The 18,860-nt window shown below is 33.0% G+C and overlaps 1 protein-coding gene across 7 annotated transcripts in view; it reads left to right on the top strand.

Annotated features, from left to right (window-relative positions):
* LOC134844122 (uncharacterized) overlaps positions 1-18,860 on the top strand; it is a 74,881-nt gene that overhangs the window by 24,745 nt on the left and 31,276 nt on the right. Inside the window, exons 1-6 of one of the 7 annotated variants that reach the window (XM_063860624.1) lie at positions 4,939-4,979; positions 5,642-6,094; positions 6,821-6,914; positions 8,304-8,477; positions 9,339-9,436; positions 13,567-13,676. In XM_063860624.1, coding sequence (XP_063716694.1) covers positions 6,009-6,094; positions 6,821-6,914; positions 8,304-8,477; positions 9,339-9,436; positions 13,567-13,676 — 562 coding nt within the window. In that variant the 5' untranslated portion in view covers positions 4,939-4,979; positions 5,642-6,008. Of the gene's footprint in view, positions 1-4,938; positions 4,980-5,641; positions 6,095-6,258; positions 6,915-7,906; positions 7,959-8,303; positions 8,478-9,338; positions 9,437-13,566; positions 13,677-18,860 lie in introns of those variants that run through there. The other 6 variants (XM_063860626.1, XM_063860623.1, XM_063860628.1 and 3 more) reach the window with 6 other exon arrangements.

Raw genomic sequence — 18,860 nt, 5'->3', positions numbered from 1 at the left:
TTAAGGAACAGTTTCAAGTTTCAATCAATTTTGAAACTGTAAACGTTTAACAATTTCAAAATTAACATATTTTTTTTGAAGTTTAATCCCTTTCAAACGGAAGACAATTTAAAAGCTGCTCATAGTCAGGGTGAGGCGCAGTTGGACTCGACTGTTCTTTAAAGTTGCACTGGCGACCTATGTTTACGCCCAAAGTATCATGAAGTTTAAGTAACATACTTCGAAATTGCGCGACCCGTGCTGCGACTTTAAGTGACGCATTTTAAGCTATAGCTAATTTGCGACTTTGTGCGACTTAGAGTTCAAGCGGTAGTATGGAACTTCTGTTGCGCAAAAATCGCAACAAGGGATCTGCAATTTTGAAGTAGGCCCTAGTTCAAATTTTGATTGCGTTCTGCAATTTTTTTTCAAATTATAATTATTACTACCCGCATCCAAGTTTAGGCGTAAGTAATTGATTATAACGGATTATTATGATGATTTTTTGACAATTATAATTGATTATAATTACCAAAATTAGGTGTTTAGAGGACTTATAATTGATTATAATCGTGATATTTTCCAAGAGATTATAATCTCGTATAATCGATTATAATTGATTATAGTTCTTACAAAAAACCCTTAAAATCAATTATAATCGATTATAATCGATTATAATCTCTTATTTTGCCAAAACTTTGTCAATTCAAAACTATATTCAAATTATATCTTATGGGTTAATATTTTTAAAAAGAGAGATTATAATCGACTATTAATTGATTAAAATTGATTGTTTCTCAATTTTAGTAAGACTGGTGCTAAAATCGTAATATGATTGATTATTAACGCTTCAAACTAGATGCGGGTATATATATATATATATATATATATATATATATATATATATATATATATATATATATATTTTGAAAATAGTGCAGAACGCAATTAAAATCCCAATGAAAACTATCCCATTGGGATGAATTTCAACTTCTGTAGCCGCAAATTAATCCAATTCAGAGGCTAATCCGATATGTTTTGAGGCGGTTGAGTTGGTTGGTCTTCACGAAATGTTGCTAGTCCACGTTTTTTTTCTTCAAAAAACATTTTCATTACCAGAAACTGAGTTTGATGAGATAAAAGGCAGACACCATTTTTAGATTTTGCCTGATACGAGCAATTCTGCTGACTACAGGTTTTACTTACTACCAATTAGGATTATAAGAGCAGTTAAGCCAAATCTATCAGCCTATGAGCTAGAGTCTTCATGCTGGTTTTACACGATTATTATAAAAAAAAATATCAAAAAACTTTAAAAATCTTATCTCAGCAGCACTGTTATATAAATTTCCCCATACCGGATGCAATTTAAGAGATGAAGGGGACCCAAATCAAGAGGTCACGAGCAGTACAGTTCTTTCGCGAGCAGTACAGAAGATCCGTGGCTAATATTGCTTAGGATAAGTATAACAGTTTCACGAATCTTTTTTAAAAAATTGGCAATATATTGAGTTTACTGCTAGAAAAAAGCATTTTTCCTGGCAAACATTTCACATTTCAAATCAGCAACTCATTCAATTTAAAATGATTTCCCGTGTATGTTTTTGGATCTATTATGCTGCTAATCGGCCTAAGTGAAATATTCATTGAAAGGACAAATTCACGGCTTAGCCAATTATACCTAGAAAACTAGACTCTTGCTTTCATGGGTGAAATTTTTTCTTAAATATTTACCCGAATTAAACCCGAAAAAGCAAAACAAGGTTAGTTGCCTTTAAAATGTAGCTTCAAAGTTGCAACCTCTCTGGTCGACATCATTTTACTTTCATCAAAAAATTCCAGGAAACTTTCTCAAATTTTGATTTCTCTTCCTGCAATCAGCAATTTGTGGTTTAATCGTGGGTTAAAAATAAAGGGTTCAAATGCGGAATTTTTCAGAAAACCCGTCAGCTTTTCGATTTCCAGAACTCACCACCATGTGTAAATTTTGTAATCCATCAAAAAAAACAGGGACCTTACAATGCAAAAAACTTTCCCGAAGCTATCAGAGCCGCGTTAAATAATGTCTGTTTAGATTATTGTTTCTGTTGATGTGTAGAGAAAAAGTAAATACTTTTTTTGTGATTACTCCAGAAGTCCAAATATGGATAATGCTACAAAAAAATTTGCATATATTCGTTTGAGTTTTGGATGACAACATAGATAACCAGGAATTGCTCGAACGATTTCTTCGAAGCTTACCGATCTTGTTGTTATTTGGGAAGAGAACCATAGTTTAACTGAAAGGTGATATATTTTTTGCTTTATTTTGAGATCAAGGCCGAAACACAAGTAACTTCACAGGAAAATGTCTCAAATTACCTATTTGACCAAATTAGCATTTTGGAAAAATGAATTTGAATCGCTGTTGATAAAGTTCACCGGTTGTTAATCTAGTAAAACTGTAAGAATGTCTAAACTCGCTGCAGACTGCTCTCTCTTAATCGGCTTCAGCGGCCTTATTTGTTTTTTGTGATGATTTCAACGGCTAGCGGGATTAAACTTCCCATCTGAGCAACCAACATTTTTAGTACCTTTATTTGTTGGTAAAATTACTTGTTAAAACCGCAAAAATTAGCAACTACAATTACTTTTGCACTTGATCGATAAACTTGAATACTCTGATTCTTACAGTTCCAATGTACACGAGTTTTCTTGTTCGATGAACAATCTTCCTTGTCATTGAGAGTTTTTTTTGTCGTTTGCAGGAAATGTATGTCAAACAGTTGATGTCAAACGTTCTTATCGAACAATTTGGTTGCCGCCAACACTCACTCAGTCGTTGTGGATATAACTTTTTTTTTTTAATTTTTGTCTTTTCCTCTTAGCTTTGTGGTTCATCAGTTAAAAGAAGTGGTCTTTTTTGTTCAACTGCATTTTTAACCGTGCGGAGGACATCAAATATGATTCATCTGTGCACACTGGCTCTTGTGTCATTCCAGGGAGTTCTTGGCCGCCGCAACAGGCCAAGTTTTGTGTAGTTGGCGACCAGTTTCGCTGGAGCGGAGTAAAAAAAAATCACGTTTTTCGAACTAGCAGGCTCTTTCCTTGTCAGTACTTCAGGTAAAACTTAAAAAAAAAAACACTCTTTCCGTTCTTTGCGCATATACCAGCGGGTGTTTTAAGTCGCCATTGGTTTTCGGCGAGTTGCTGGTAACCACTTTATCTTTGGTGGATCGTTCAAAAAGTTTCTGTTCGAAAAGGCTTATTGGTGCCGATTCGAATGACTTCTGGGGCAGTAACAATTTGCTGTTGGGAGAATGCTCGCTAAGTTTTTGGTCGCTAACCGCTGATGAAAGCTTCTGTCACCGATATTAATTTGTAAAAGAACACATCTACACAAATGGCGTATGGAGTATGTCCCTTCTTAAAAGAAGCATGCCAATTCAAATCGCGTTTTGAAGACTGCTAATCTTGTTTGGATCATCTTTACCACCAGATGGAGGGCGCTTTTTCCTTAGGCCTAGTTATTGTGTTACAGTAGTTAATTTCACCTCTGTTTGTGGTATTCGGGATACAAAGATTTTGACCTGCGAAATATTGAGCAAGCTAGGAAATTAAATTAGTACAATGGCTAGTGTAATATAATAACAAAAAATAATCGGAGGTGAAATATCTTTTTACATTTGAAGTCAGGAAGTTGATATCTTCAAAGGAGAAAAAAGTTTTTGTTGAAAATTATTATTTCCATCGGTGAAAATTGACAGAATAAAAAACCACACCGAGCATAAATATTCCGTTTTCTTCGAAAATCGGAGCAAATAATATTGCCGTCTCGTTCCAAACTGGTTTTTTCCTACCACTATATTCCTGAAGTTTATAATTTAGCTCAAAAATAGACCTGATATTGGTTAATAAATTAATCTTCTGGCAAAGCCCTTGCTCTGTCATGAGTTTAGGTGCTGCACGCTCCTGAAAGTTTTCGCTTTTAATGCGGCGTTGAAAAATTTGAATGAAACTTTGGCTGAAATGTAAAAAGCACTGCCGTTTGCAATTGATTATATGCAGGAACTTCCGAAATTTCATCGTATTTTGCTTAATAATCTTCATTCATATATTTTGGTCAATTTTTAATTTTCGTCAGCGTTTCTTCAACTGCATAATTTCGAGCAGATTAATGGCCTTTTTGTTTATTTTTAAAATATAATCAGTCCCAAAAATTCAACAACAAAATTGAATCGTGAAATTCAACAAAATTGAATTTTTTTGGCGAAAGTGCAAATATTTTTCTCCAAAGGCGAGCAAATGAAAAAATTGAAACAGACAAGCCAAAAATTGACAACTCAGATGTCTTAGAAACGCAAATTCAATTTTTGGGTTTTTTCTGTTAACGGCCAAAAATTAAGCTTTGTTTTATAATATCTATTTTTTTTTGCTGAATTTAGTTTCAATCAATCGAAGCATTATTATCCAATTTTCAAAACATGAAAGAGTCAGTTTTTTAACCTTATAACCGAAAAAAAACTACTTGTCGAATTTTTCAAAGAAGAAAAATTAGGATAAATTACTTGATTAAAGTAAGCTGCTGGAGTCCTGATGGCTTTGTAGTTTTAATCTTCGCCTTTTTAGACCCTCAGAGGTGACTTTGAAATATCACCGCTCTTAGTCCATTGTATTCCAAGACAGTCTTGAAGGGCTCTTTTGTTTGGTTTTTTTCTTCCATTGCTTGGCATACACAATTAGTGGCGCTAGACACAGTCGGTTGATTGACGTATCTTAGTTTGAAAAACCCGCTTAAAGTGACAAACTGCTTTTTTGAAATACTTGTAGGCCCTTTGGATTTACATTTCTTAGGAGATAAAGCGGACTTAATCTAACTCCCGTTGATTTTTTTGAGACTTTTCTTGTAGTCTTGTTAGCTTTTTTGAGAAAATTTTTTTTTTTTTAGATAGTTTGTTCATACCGTTCTGTGCCAATTTTCTAAACATACGCAAGCGCGCAGATTTTTAATTAATTCAAAGGTTATCTTCGAATGCTTTTTTATTTGTTTTAAGCTCTCGGTCAAATTCTTATTTACATATCGAGAAAAGAGCAACAGCTTATGAATCTAAATCTGTTCCTTTTATGCAAATAAGAGATCAAAAAAGATCAAAAATTGCCTCCGATTGATTTGCATTCTTTTTCCTTCAGTTTAGTAAAAACTCTGATGACCATTTTGGGGTGGGGCAACTTGGTTTTTTTTTTGCTTATGTATGGCATTAACCAGCCAAAATCAGACTGGCGAGTAAATGGAATTGTCAAACGCTCGAACAACCTGAACAACCGGATTTTTGTTTAAACAAGGGACAAGTTCACAAAAATTGAGTTCAATTTTAATACACTGAAATCAAAAATTACATGAATTACTTCCTAATCCCTGATTAAACGCCATAAAAACAGATTTAGGCAGATTTTTCTGATAAGTTACAACTTAACTAGTTATAATAGTGAAACTTGGGTATCAAAAAGGAGATGCGTTTTGATCTAAATCTGTATTACGTAAACTTAAGACTGAAAAAATGAATCAGACTCTTTTTTGAACTTGATTTTATATTTTAGGGACATAATTATCAATCTAGAGCCCCTTAATTAAAAAAAATATATCAAGACCCAAATTTAGCTCAGCGTGTTTAAATGATTCGAGATACATTGGAATGGAGAAGAATGTGACTAGTTCTTTCTCTTAATCACTGCAGCAAATAAAATTAATTTAGTCTCGGCAAAATTTTCCCGTCAGCGACCTTTAAAGCTCACTTCAATTATGCCTCCCCGCGTGTGCCTTTACTTGCGGCGACTGCATTAGTAGCGTAGGTTTTAAAACTGCCCAGCATTTATTTAATCAAATCCAAGGACGCGACGGGAAAACAATTCGTTATTTTTTCTATTCCGTTTCAACAACTATTATAATCTATGCCAAGAACAGGACATCGAGAATTTTATCTAATTCTGATTATAATTTTTCAATTATTTTTCACCGATTATTTCCTCCTTTTTTATTCGCCTTTTTCACAATGTCATTAAGGGTACTTTTAAATTGTTCATTCTTGAATGAAAATATCAAATACCATCATTCGGTGCGCACTTTTTATTTAATATGGTTTTATTTTCTACCTTTGTCTATTGGCTTGTTATTCATTTTTTTCACCCATATTTTGTCACATTCAGAAAACTGTGACGTAAAAAATATTCGGAAATCAAAATAAATCAGTAAACATCCTTACCCGAGTTTCAGAGCGTCGAAAAAGTTTCCTTATTTTTCAGCCGAGGGGAAAAGTATCTGATAAATTAATTATTTATACATGTACAAAGAAAATTCTTACTTAGCTACTTAGTTGAAACTTTTGTTTTACACAATAAAGCCACAAATCGCACCCTTAGTTACCGTCTGTAACCTATCACGTGGGTCATCCGACAACATTTAGTTCTTAAAAAGCAGCACTTTTTTGACTGTTTCCCGGTTTTGTTCCCAGCCTCAAAAAATTCTGACGGATTCTGAAAACAAAAGTTTTAAAATTTCATTCTTTAAATACCACATTCACATATTTTATTTATTTTTTTTACTTGCTTCACCAAAACTTCAAAGTTTTAATTTGTTTTCCAATTTTTGACTTGAACTAAATTGAGACTAATATAGACTCGACAAAAATACATTTTTTTTCATTTATAGACTTGAACTTAATTGCAGACTCAAAATATTGACTATAAAATTATCATCAACATCACCTATTATTTGATTGATTCTTCAATTCGTCTCGAATTGGATTTCATACGAGCAAAGCGAAATGGCTTTCGAAAACTTTATTTTGAATGTGACAAATGTCAGCGAGGAAATTGAGAGGGGAGATGGCGATGGCGATGGCCTTGAAGCAAAGGACTCCATCAAATTTGTTTTCATCTTCATACGGCTGGTTTTACAGGTAAAACTATTAATAGTGTATTTTGAACTATCAGGAAAGCCGGTAATTGCTAGAAGCAGCACTGATTGTTCCGACCACATAAATATTTTTGGGTGAAAACATATTTCAAAAAAGAAATAAAATAGATGTGTAATTTACAATAAAGTGAGATTTTTATTTCAACAAAGAATTTTTAAGCTATAAAATGGGGGTAAGTCATCAATATATGATAAAAACGGAAAATTGCACTAAAACTTTGTTACTTTTAAGAAGTCAAAATCAGTTAACAAAAATTATCAAGCTATATGGTTGTCAAATTCGAAGGACTATGACAAATGCCTACAGATGCTCAACATGATTCCTATCTGCTTAAATGGGTGTCGAATTCTAATGACTACAACAAATGCCTACAGATGCTCAACATGCTTCCTACCTGCTGCGAACTTATTCGTACTGATGTCATTTTTATATGGAAAAGTTGGCACAAAAAAGTCGACATCACGGTTAAATTGGAATTGATTAAGTCCACAATTTCTACTCATTCTGCTAGTACAAATCAGTTTGCATTTAATTATACAAGACGATTCAATTCTGACAACAACTTGTTCATCAGGGCTGTCCGTACTGCAAACGAACTTATAAAACAGAATAACTTAAACTTTGAATCTCCCTACCCATTTTCTCAAGAAACCTTAAAAATTATCTGGTTCAAAAACGAACTTCTTTAAACCTAAACAATTCTTGTAATTTCTTTATTATTTGTTTTTGTTTAAATTGCCGATCATAATTTGCTAGTATTTTGTTCTGTATTGTTATATTCTTTGATCTATACATTCCGTATCTATTGTACTTCCTTAACTGTGAATTCAAGTCTTTTACTACTACTACTACTATGCCAAAAATTAGCAAATAATAAACTTTTAATCGGATAGCATGAAAAACTATATCCGGAGACCTAGCATGAAAAAAAAACTGGTTTATCTGTGTGGCCATCACATGGTACGAGTCAACAACACTCAACTGATGATATCTCTTTTAAGCTCCTGTGTCAAATTCCAAATACCGGTTCCATTTCAGCTAGTTCCGATGTTATCCAACTTTTGATCAATAAAAATATGTTCCTTATTTCCATAAAAATTAATAAAAAGTATTAATTTGAGTTAAAAATTTCAAAAACTCTTCTGCGTGCTGCTTCTAAATGGCGTCAAATCATTTTGTTACTATTCGAGTCATGTTTGCGCCTAAAACGTATAAAAACCCATTTAAAAAAATGCTGAAAAAAAACAATGCTGAAAAAAAATCTATGCTGAAAAAAAAACAAAAAAATCAGTTTTCTGTCTTTTAAGAAGTTATTGCCATCAAACACAGAATTGTAGAAATTAAATATTTCTTAAAGAAAGTTTGTTTCAGTGCTTCGGTATATTCAGCGGCTGCATTGTGATGATGTGTGTGTACAAGTTCGCCTATCTAAGACAGCCTCACAACCTACTTGTGTGCAGTCTCAGTGTCAGTGACGTCACTTTCCTACTGTACGAAACAGTCTACAGGGTCCCGAAGGACGCTTTCATAATTTTCAACATTCATGTAAGCTACTACAAAAGTGGATTCCAAAATTTAATTAATCAAGTACTCCAAAATTTAATTAGATGACTTGACGTTTTCAAGTTTCAATTCCGACTTTTGAAGTAAAAGATGACATAATTGTGCTCATGATGGTTGTTTTTTTTCGCCAGACTATTTTTGACATTTATCTGGCAACTTTTACGGACTTTTTTTAGGAAAATCTGAAAAACATTGATGCGTTGAGCTGAAAAGTAGACAGGTATTTCCTCAGCGACTGTTTTGCAAAGTTATGTCGGTTTGAAAATCGTCAATTTCGGACATTTATGTGTTTTTTTTTTTCAATTAAATCTTTTAATTTTATCATCAAAAACTTCTTTTCCCCTTTGTTCCGACTCAAAGGGCAGTCGGAACATTCAGGGCTCCGTCTTGATATGGGAATCATTTATAACTCAGATATTTAGAGGAAAATTGAAGCGAGTAGAGACTGGCATCTTTAAGTCTTTTACGAATAAAACATGTTCTAAGCATAAGAAAACGGTACTTTTTCGGATATTTAAACTTTTTCATAAGAATATTTTATCAATTTTGTCTGGGAAAGAGCTGTGGGAGGCTCGGTTCCACATTTTGAAAATGTGTCCAGATGATTAAAAAATCGACCAATATTTATATTGGCAGATATGAATTGCTTTCGATGTGTTTGAATATTACTTCAAAATTGAATAAGCATAAAAATTAAAAATCGTACGATGCTGGACTTGTTTTGAGCATGATGAGTTTTGACTGAAACAAACCTTTAGTGCAAACTGAACAATTATTTTCAAGGTTCAATAGCTTTGCCTTTAGGACCATAATTGGATTTCTATGATGCAGTGATTATTTCAGGTGCTGCCTATCGAGCCCTGGGTATGCAACTTGGATCTACTTCAGAACGTGCTGTTATCGTGCCAACTCTCTCATATGCTGCTGGTAGCCATTGATAGGTACAAAACTGTCTCTTAAAAATGTACATTACGTGGGCAAATTGTGTTTTTTGAGAATTGTAAGCGGGTTCCGCAACAGGCCGCAAACAAATTTGTCGCGGAATCCGCATCTTTTTGCCAGTTTTCATTGATCTTCTTTGCTGATTTGGATTTCGTGAGCAAATAGCTAAAACACTGTACCACTCAAAATTGCTCCAAAACAGCAGTTTTTTTTTCGGAATCCGCAACAAAATCCGCAATATTTGTGCACACTACTATGGAAATTTTATGATCTGATAAGATTCCTTGGGGTCTCATTTTTGTAATATTTACGGGAGATCTAAACAGCAAACATGTTGCACAGCACAATTTTGAATAATTTCGTTCATTCTGCTTGTCGACATGTAATTAGGCTAGTCAAGTGAACCCTTGCGTTGAGAAATCGTGTATGGCAAAAAATACTCGAAATTTTTTTTTATAGTTGAATTTCACGCATTTTATTGAAAACGTTGAGGAAGAAACAGCATAATCTTCTTGCTCCTTTTTTTTCCTTTTGTTTTGTACCGGCAAAAACATTAAAAATTTTCCAAGCAATACCTACCGCAAGAGTTTACCGATTTTGCCAAAATTTATTATTTTTTTCTTTTTTTTTGTCACCTTTGGCAATGTTGAACCCCTCCCTCATTCAAAAAGTCCACAATAGTTATGAAATAATCAAGCTGTCTATTACTGCGTAAAATTTTCTTTTTTATAAAAATTCCAATCACATTTTGTTAAAAACAACCACCTGCTAAAGTCCAATCAATAAATAACACTTGTATGTTCATTTTTGCACTTAAGTACGACGCAATTTTATAGACACTCCTTCGTATCTACTAATTTTCGCAAAATGTGCTGCTTCCACAAAATACGAGTAATGAAAAATTCAGAACGCGTTTTCTATAATTGTTCAAAAATTAAAGGCCGGCGTAATAAAGCCAAGCTTATTAATAATTTATTAACTAAAACTTTTCAATTTTAATGATTGATTTTTAGCGCCTTTTTTAACAAAAAGTGATTTAAAAATATCTTGACTGAAGCTAAAACATCTGTTCACATGATAGCTAAATTGAGAAAACTTCTTCTATTTTTCGCATCTGAAACGGCAGCTTTCAAATATCACTCAATTATAAGTAATCAAAAAAGAATGGAAAAAATTAATAAAAATGAATGATTTGTGTCACGCTTAAAGCTATTTAAAACACAAAGGGGTGTATATAGCGTCTCGTCTTGGAACAATAAAGCCAAATTGGTGGTCTCAATTCTGTTCGAAAGAATTTTTTTAGACGGTTACGCGGGTTACAAGCACACAATACGTCGAACGCTATTTATTGAAAATTGGGCAACACGTATTGCTCGTATAATCCTGATTTTTATGTTTTTTTTACTGCCGTTTGTTGCTTCAATTTATCTTTTGGCAACACAAACGATATAATTTCTATTTTTAAAAAAGATCGAAGATGAATAGAAAAAAATATAACAAAAAGTCACCCAATGTCAATTATGAAGTCATAAACTTTGAGTCTATTCACGCTCAAGGTTTGTATTAATTAACTAGCCTCAAACCAAATTGCAAATTTTTTTAAACCAAAATAACTTGCCGCCGACGTCACGGATGAAAAAAAAATGCTCAATCTAATTATCCAAATTAACCGAGTCGGCAATTTCATAGACTCTGTAACTTAACAAATTTTGTCGCAAGTTAAAATAATTGCACTTTTGAGTTCAAGCATTTACGTTTTTTGCATTGCATTTCAGAATTTCGAGAATAAATGTCAGTTAAAAAAGACAATATTTGACTTGAGAAGAAACATCAATGAGACCACAAAAATTCCGCCTTTTTTCAGATTTCAATTTATCATTTTTTTACTGTTTTTTCAAGGTAATAATGTATAAATGTCTAAAATGATGACCAAACGCATTTGAAAGCGAAAACGAGAAATTTACTGTCATATAGAAGTGGATGTTCAATGCCCTCTGAATCAAAGAAAAATAAAATCAAAAGTATTTTTTTATAAAATGCAGAGATATTATGCCCTGAAAGATGAGTAAATTTAAAATCAACTACTTAATTTTTATTTTCAAAACACTTGTTTCTCGCTAGTTGTATCAAACTCAATGATTTTCTGGTTTCAAAGTTTTTAGAAATTATGGTAATCTTACTAATTAAAACAAATTCATTTCCATTTATCATATCACAGCTTGCAAATAGCTAAAACTCGGTACAAAATAAGTTTTGTTTTAGCGCAATTTGTTTAGTTCAGAACACGTAACAGTTTTTGTAACAGTCTGCTTCATTTTCCTGAAATTTATCCCCCACATGCTAATGAAGATGCAACTTTGGATGTATTGAGCGTCCCTTATGCTAATAAAATCAAACAAGACTGCTCGTATCAGGGCGAAGCCCTGAATGTTCCGACTGCCGTTTAAGGTTTTATGGAGCAGTAATAAAATCAAAAAATTAAATGTAATAAAAATAAAACGATTTTTTTTTCTAAAATTTGAATTTTTTTTATGAAAATCATCTTCCCACACGCCATATAAAGTAGAAAAGGATAGATTTTGCTCCTTGTAACAAATCAATTATGGCAAATAAGCTTCTTTCAACCAATTTGGAACGATTTTAAGACGGATTAAATCCCCGCTTACGCGTTAATAGCGCGAAGCGAAATATATCGTGCGTTAATTGTCCCAAATTGGCCAAAATGGCAATCTTTAAACCCCCATAATTTTACAAAAAATGATCACAGGTGAAATATCTTTTCAAATTTGAGCTCAGGACAACAATAGCTTTCGAATGATATTAAAAAATTACGTCAAAAATGGCTAGTTAAGAAGTCGAAATTTATCTGAAGAAAAAAAAACCCACCCCGAGCACAAATATTCCGTTACTTTTGTATCGAATGTCGGAACAATGATATTATCCAGTCAAAATGGAACGCATTGATCCGCCGTTAAAATTTTAAAAGATTGCAACATATTGCGCGTTAGTTATCCCAAATTGAGCAAATAGCTTTTTTCAAAGCACATAACTTTTCAATAAATTATCACAGGTGAAAGTTTTCACGATTGAGCTCCAGACGACATTATCTTTCTGATGGTAAAAAAGTTTCCGTCAAAATGCATAATTAAAAAACCGAAAATTGACTTAATAAAAAAACCACCCCAAGCGTAGATATTCAGCTTTTTCTTCGAAAGTTAGAACAAGTATGGATAATTCGATGTTCCGCCCAGTGATGACAACAAAACTTGGTACACTTTTTTTGTCGGTTTTCAATCCTGTAGAAATCTCAAGTGTCAAAATTTGGTAAATGGTGTTGATTTAAAAATTTAAGTTAATAAAATACCGTGTTCAACAGTTTTTTGGAACTAGATTTTGACCAAAATTGGGTTTTTTTTTGGGTCACAAAACTTATTCCATATTTTCGCCAAATGAGCCTTAAAAAAGTTTTTAGGATTAAGCAGCCGGAAATGATTACCCTAAAATAGTGAAAAAAGGGAAACTTTTGAAAAAGTTTGGCAACTAGAATGAAAGCGGGGTGTTCGAATTGTGGTCTTGAAGTGAAACTTGAATTGTTTTCTCTTTGATAAGTCATTAAAAATAAAAAGTTTTTCCTTTCATTTTTTAAGAAACATTTTTGCTACAATCTTAAGCAGCGTCGGATTTTTACCAATTAAAATCTTGAAGTTGCATTGCTTGAATGAATATTTATTACATTGATTTGTCTCAAAACAATATAACGGAATTATCGATTTATGGTATGTTTCAGTTCATCGTAATGTTGTTTTTCCTCACAATTTTTCTCCATTTTATCTATAATGCGTTCATATCACTGGCTTATACAAGCTTACAAGAGTTATTTGACAAAAAGATAATTATATTTTTAGTGAACTTTTGGGCCTTCATGTTTAATTTTTTTTATTTCGTCAAACTCGAACGTGCGTCATATTTAATTTTTAATCCGCTCAATCAAAAATGGATCGTGTAAAAGTTCGGAAAAGGGAATCTTTCGAAAACATAGATAGTATCGATACGCAACTACTATCGTGTCGAGTTCGTTGTGACGCAAGTATGATCTCTCTTTTTATAAAGTTGCTTTGATCTGTTTCAGATTTCTGTTCATTAATTGGCCCCTGCAGTACCCCTTCTCTACAGGGGGTAAAAAGTACCTTTTTGGAGGAATCTTTGCCGCTTGGGCTGTAGGCATTCTCCCTGTTGCTGGTAAGTAGCGTGTAAAATTAACAAGAACAAACTTACCACCTTTCTAAAACTTCAAACGTATGTGAAATTATTGCAAAAACATAGTTACACGATACATTTTTACCTTGTAAGAACTGCTGATAACATATGCAAAATTTGAATAGTTTCAATATTCGCATCGTGTAAGTTTTGCCTAACTTGATTTTAATGAAATATTTTGGCAAAAAAAAAAAACAACCGTACGTCTTTATAGTTTTCGCCCTACAACCTATAAGTTGACCTGGTATGGGACGCCGCTTACAACTTCATATTATGTAAATTTAAATGCGTCGGGGCAAAATGCACGCAAGAAATCACCTGGAATTAATAACTTAAAAGCAAAATTTGCCAGGAAAGAATCGTGTTATAATAAATGAAAAAATATGTGTCCGGTTAAAATGAGTCTGGTTGGAGCCGGTTGATTTCCAAGGAACCAAATACAAGATCAATATAGAAGGTAATTGATTGTACCAAAGTCAAATCTCGTTCAAAAATTGAGTTTTCTCTGCAGTCAGTCATATTTTACATTTTAAAAATTAAACCAGCCAGAGGCCTAAATAGTAGGTTAATTATTTAAAACTGAACTGGAGCTCTTTTAATCATGAAACCATTATTTTATGGCTGTTTTGAAGCGCTCGCATGCGATTTGACCCTGCACCCATAAGACAACACTACAACATCGGTAGTATACGACAACTCGTTAAAAAAAACAACTTGCAACAATAGACATCTTGCATTACCGCCACACCCTCCGTAAAACAACAACGGCTCTTTTCCAGTTTCCCACCCCCCTCGTAAAATTACAAAATTAGGCTGTTCAAAAAATGTTCACATGGCATTTTGCATATAGCAAATCGGCTCTTTTCCAGTCCCCCCTTTCAAAATACCGAGTTTTATGTTTGTTTTACGTGTTATCACGGCTAAATGCGTGATGTTACGCTGTAAAGTATGAAGAACAAATCTGTTCACAGTTGTCGATTTGTTCACCACGCCAAACTTCATTGCATTATAACAACGTTAAATAAGCTTTTCAAAATTGAATTTGAAAGGGGGGGGACTGGAAAAGAGCCAGCAAATCTTGTGAAAATTTGTTCACCTGTTCACGCTGACACGTTTTGATGCCATTTAAAATGAGAAAAAATTTTTAAATGGAATTTCATTTATTAGAAAAAATCAGGGGGGGATGAAGAAAAGCCACAAAAACTCGTAACAAAAAAACTCGCATAAAAGATATACTCGCACAATATACTCGCCACCACAATATAATCAATATCAACAGAAAGTAGAAATTGGTAGAAAATTTAGAACAAGTTATTGCCGCGTAACGCGCCCACCGGTTATCTTAATCCAAAATTTATAAATTTTGTTTTATTATTCAAACCTTGCGGCTGATTATTTTCCTTAATTCTTGCAAGTTGTCTTTCGCTACAAGTTGCGAGGTGGGCTATTTTCCTCGTTCCACTCACATTTGATTTTCAGTTTTAGAAAAATTGTCTCCACGTTGTCATAATTAATGAAATTTTGTATGATGAACAAACTATATATTGTGAACAAATTCTTCTTCATACTTTACATCGTAAGATCATGCATTAAGCCATAATAACACGTAACACAACTAAGAAGATGGAAATTTTTTTAATGTGGCGGGAGAGTGGAAAAGAACCGCGTGTTGTTTTGGTACCCATAATCTTACCTCTTATTCAACTTCAAAGATAGGCACTAGGGTGTTGTAGTTTGCTTTCAATCCAAAAAAAAACAAATAGTTTCATAAAAATTTAAATAATACTTTTTCGCATAATTTCAAAGCAATGGGAAACAAGACTGCTCTATCAGGGCGAAGACCCGAATGTTCCGACTGCATTTTAAGGTTTATGGAGCAGTGGTAACAAAAAAAATTAAATATAATAAAATGAAAAAAAAAAATTTTCTAAAATTTGAAACTTCTTAATGAAATCTTCCCCCCACACGCCAAATGAACTACAAAAGAATAGATTTCGCTCCTTGTAACAAATCAATTATGGCTAATAAACTTTTTTCAACCAATTTGGAATGATTTCTAAGACAGATTAAATCTCCGCTTAGCGTTAATAGCGCGAAATATATCGTGCGTAATTGTCCCAAATTGGCCAAAATGGCAATCTACAAACCCCCGTAACTTCACGAAAAATGATCACAGGTGAATTATCTTTTCAAATTTAAGCTCAGGAAAACAATACCTTTTGACAGATATTTAAAAATTCTGTCAAAAAAGGCTAGTTAAAAAGTCGAAATTTGTCTGAAGAAAAAAACCACCTGGAGCACAAATATTTCGTTACTTTCGTATCGAAAGTCGGAACAATAACAGGAAGGACTCCAAATATTTCCCAAAAAGTATAAAATGCTCAAGCACTGCTACCAGCCGCTATATTTACGATTCGTTCTAGTTTTTTTAGTTCATTTATTGTTTCAGCTTTTAAAAAAAAGTGACGGAATATTTGTTTGCGTGGTGGTTTTGTTCTCCGGGCCAATTCGACTTTTTGCGGGAATTTTTTTCTTAATATGTGAAACCGTCGGTGCTTCGAGGTCGAAAACTAAAATTTTTTTAACTGTGCTCATTTTCTGCTTTTCTTCTGATTTAAAGCTTTTGAAGAGTTATCAAGATTTCAAATCATATTTCAACAATTCGGGACAATTGACGCGTGATGCATCAGTTTTTCTTGCAGTGGACAGTCTATGAAAATTGAATGAAGTTAACAATACCTACTGTTTTTTGTAGCTGAGTTTATCTCACTTGTTGTGCTTCAAAAACTATCAATATAAACCAAATTTTTAGTAAAAAGACATGTATTTTCGTTAAAACGACCAATGAACGTGTGATTGTGATTTTTAGCAGCTACTGAAATTCGTAGATTTTTGATTTGGCAAGTAATTGCTCGGCGATTGCAGTTGTTGTCCTATTTTTTGAAAACTGAATTGCTAGTCGTGGCTGTTTTTTAAAAAACTTCTGCAGATTAAGAGAAGTTTTATACTTGAAATTTTTTTGTGAAATTTCAAAAAAAAATAATCACTGAGTTTCACAAGCAGGAATATTTGCACCATTAACAGATATGGCGAATTTTTTTATTTAACAATGAGGGCAGAAACCCAGTTTACATAATATTCAAAAAAGCTTCATCTCTGAGAGTAGATAATTTTACTGATGCGTTGAAACAACCCTAACTGATTCAATGTAGGACTTGGATGTTCAATCTGCCCCTTTAATGTTGTCGAAAATTAATTATTGCTACAACAAAAGGGACCAATTATGGGTTATTTGAGTTAAAGGCCTAAAACAATAATTTCTGGCAAATTCCAGGTTATATCATAAGGCTTCAGTCTGAATGATAAAAATAAATCCAGTTCATAAGAAATTATTTTGGCTGAGAAAGACTGAAACAGTTTTGAGTCCACGTTCATCATTTTCTGCAATATAATATTTCAACTGGTCTCATCTGGATGTTTTAACTCAATACTTGAACTAAAAAGTGAGCTTAAATTTGACTAGGGTTTTTTGGGCGGATTAATAGGCCATTTACGCTATACAAATAAAGAAAAAATAACAAAGCGCGCAATAATTAGCATAATTTTGTATTCTTGATAAATTTGGAAAGCACGCTTTATCAAAGACAGACAGATAATTTGATCGGGTTAATGAGCTAATTAAGCGTAATGAGTATAAAAAAATAAAATGATACGCAAAATTAACTAGCAAAGATCTACAGATAGAAATCATTGCAAGACCAAAACATGCTAAAAAATGATAACGGCGAGAAAATTATACAAGACTGCTCGTATCAGGGCGAAGCCCTGAATGTTCCGACTACCTTCTAGGGTTTATGGAGCAGCAGTAATAACATAAAAAAACTAAATGAAATAAAATGAAATGAAATTTTTTTTTTTAATTTGAAATTTTATGAAAATCATCCCCTCACACGCCATATTAAGAACAAAAGCATAAATTTCGCTCCTTGTAACAAATCAATTATGATAAATAAGCTTCTTTCAACCAATTTGGAACGATTTTTGGGACGGATTAAATCTCCGCTTACGCGTTAATAGCGCGAATTATATCGCTTGTTAATTGTCCCAAATTGGTCAAAATGGCAATCTTTAAACCCTCATAACTTTACGAAAAATGATCACAGGTGAAATATCTTTTCAAATTTAGGCTCAGAAAAACAATACCTTTTGAAAGATATTTAAAAATGTTGTCAAAAAAGGCTAGTTAAAAAGTCGAAATTTGTCTGAAGAAAAAAAACCACCTGGAGCACAAATATTTCGTTACTTTCGTATCGAAAGTCGGAACAATGACAGGAAAGACTCCAAATATTTCCTGAAATAATAACACGTAACACAAATAAGAAGATGGAAATTTTTTTAATGTGGCGGGGGAGTGGAAAAGAACCGCGTGTTGTTTTGGTACCCATAATCTTACCTCTTATTCAACTTCAATGATAGGCACTAGGGTGTTGTAGTTTGCTTTCAATCCGAAAAAAAAACAAATAGTTTCATAAAATTTTAAATAATATTTTTTCGCATATTTTCATAGCAATGGAAAACAAGACTGCTCTATCAGGGCGAAGACCCGAATGTTTCGACTGCATTTTAAGGTTTATGGAGCAGTGGTAACAAAAAAAATTAAATATAATAAAATGAAAAAAGAATTGGCAATCTACAAACCCCCGTAACTTCACGAAAAATGATCACAGGTGAAACATTTTTTCAAATTTAAGCTGAGGAAAACAATACCTTTTGAATGATATAAAAAAAAATCCGTCAAAAATGGCTAGTTAAAAAGTCGAAATATGTCTGAAGAAAAAAAAACCCACCCGAGCAAAAATATTCCGTTACTTTTGTATCGAAAGTCGGAACAATGAGCTGTCATTTACATTTTTTGTGAGCTATTTTAGGTTCCGACTGCCGCTTGAAGTTTAAGAAGTTATAAGCGTTTTCAGGTATTTAAGCATATACTGTAAGACTCTGAGAGATTTCAGTTTCGTCAGAGTAAAACAAAAAGCTCGCATTATTAGTTAGTTTTATAAGAATAACAGAAATTGAGTTTGAGTGAACTCCTAAAATCTTAATTGATTTCACTCGCTTTTTCGAGCAAAGCCAATACCTATTTGGTTCAATCTTTTCATCTTTTCA

Source organism: Symsagittifera roscoffensis, chromosome 4 (genome assembly GCF_963678635.1).
Source record: "Symsagittifera roscoffensis chromosome 4, txSymRosc1.1, whole genome shotgun sequence".
NCBI lineage: Eukaryota > Metazoa > Xenacoelomorpha > Acoela > Convolutidae > Symsagittifera > Symsagittifera roscoffensis.
The sequence above is the reverse complement of the archived record's forward strand: the minus strand, read 5'-3'. Positions and strand labels throughout refer to the sequence as shown.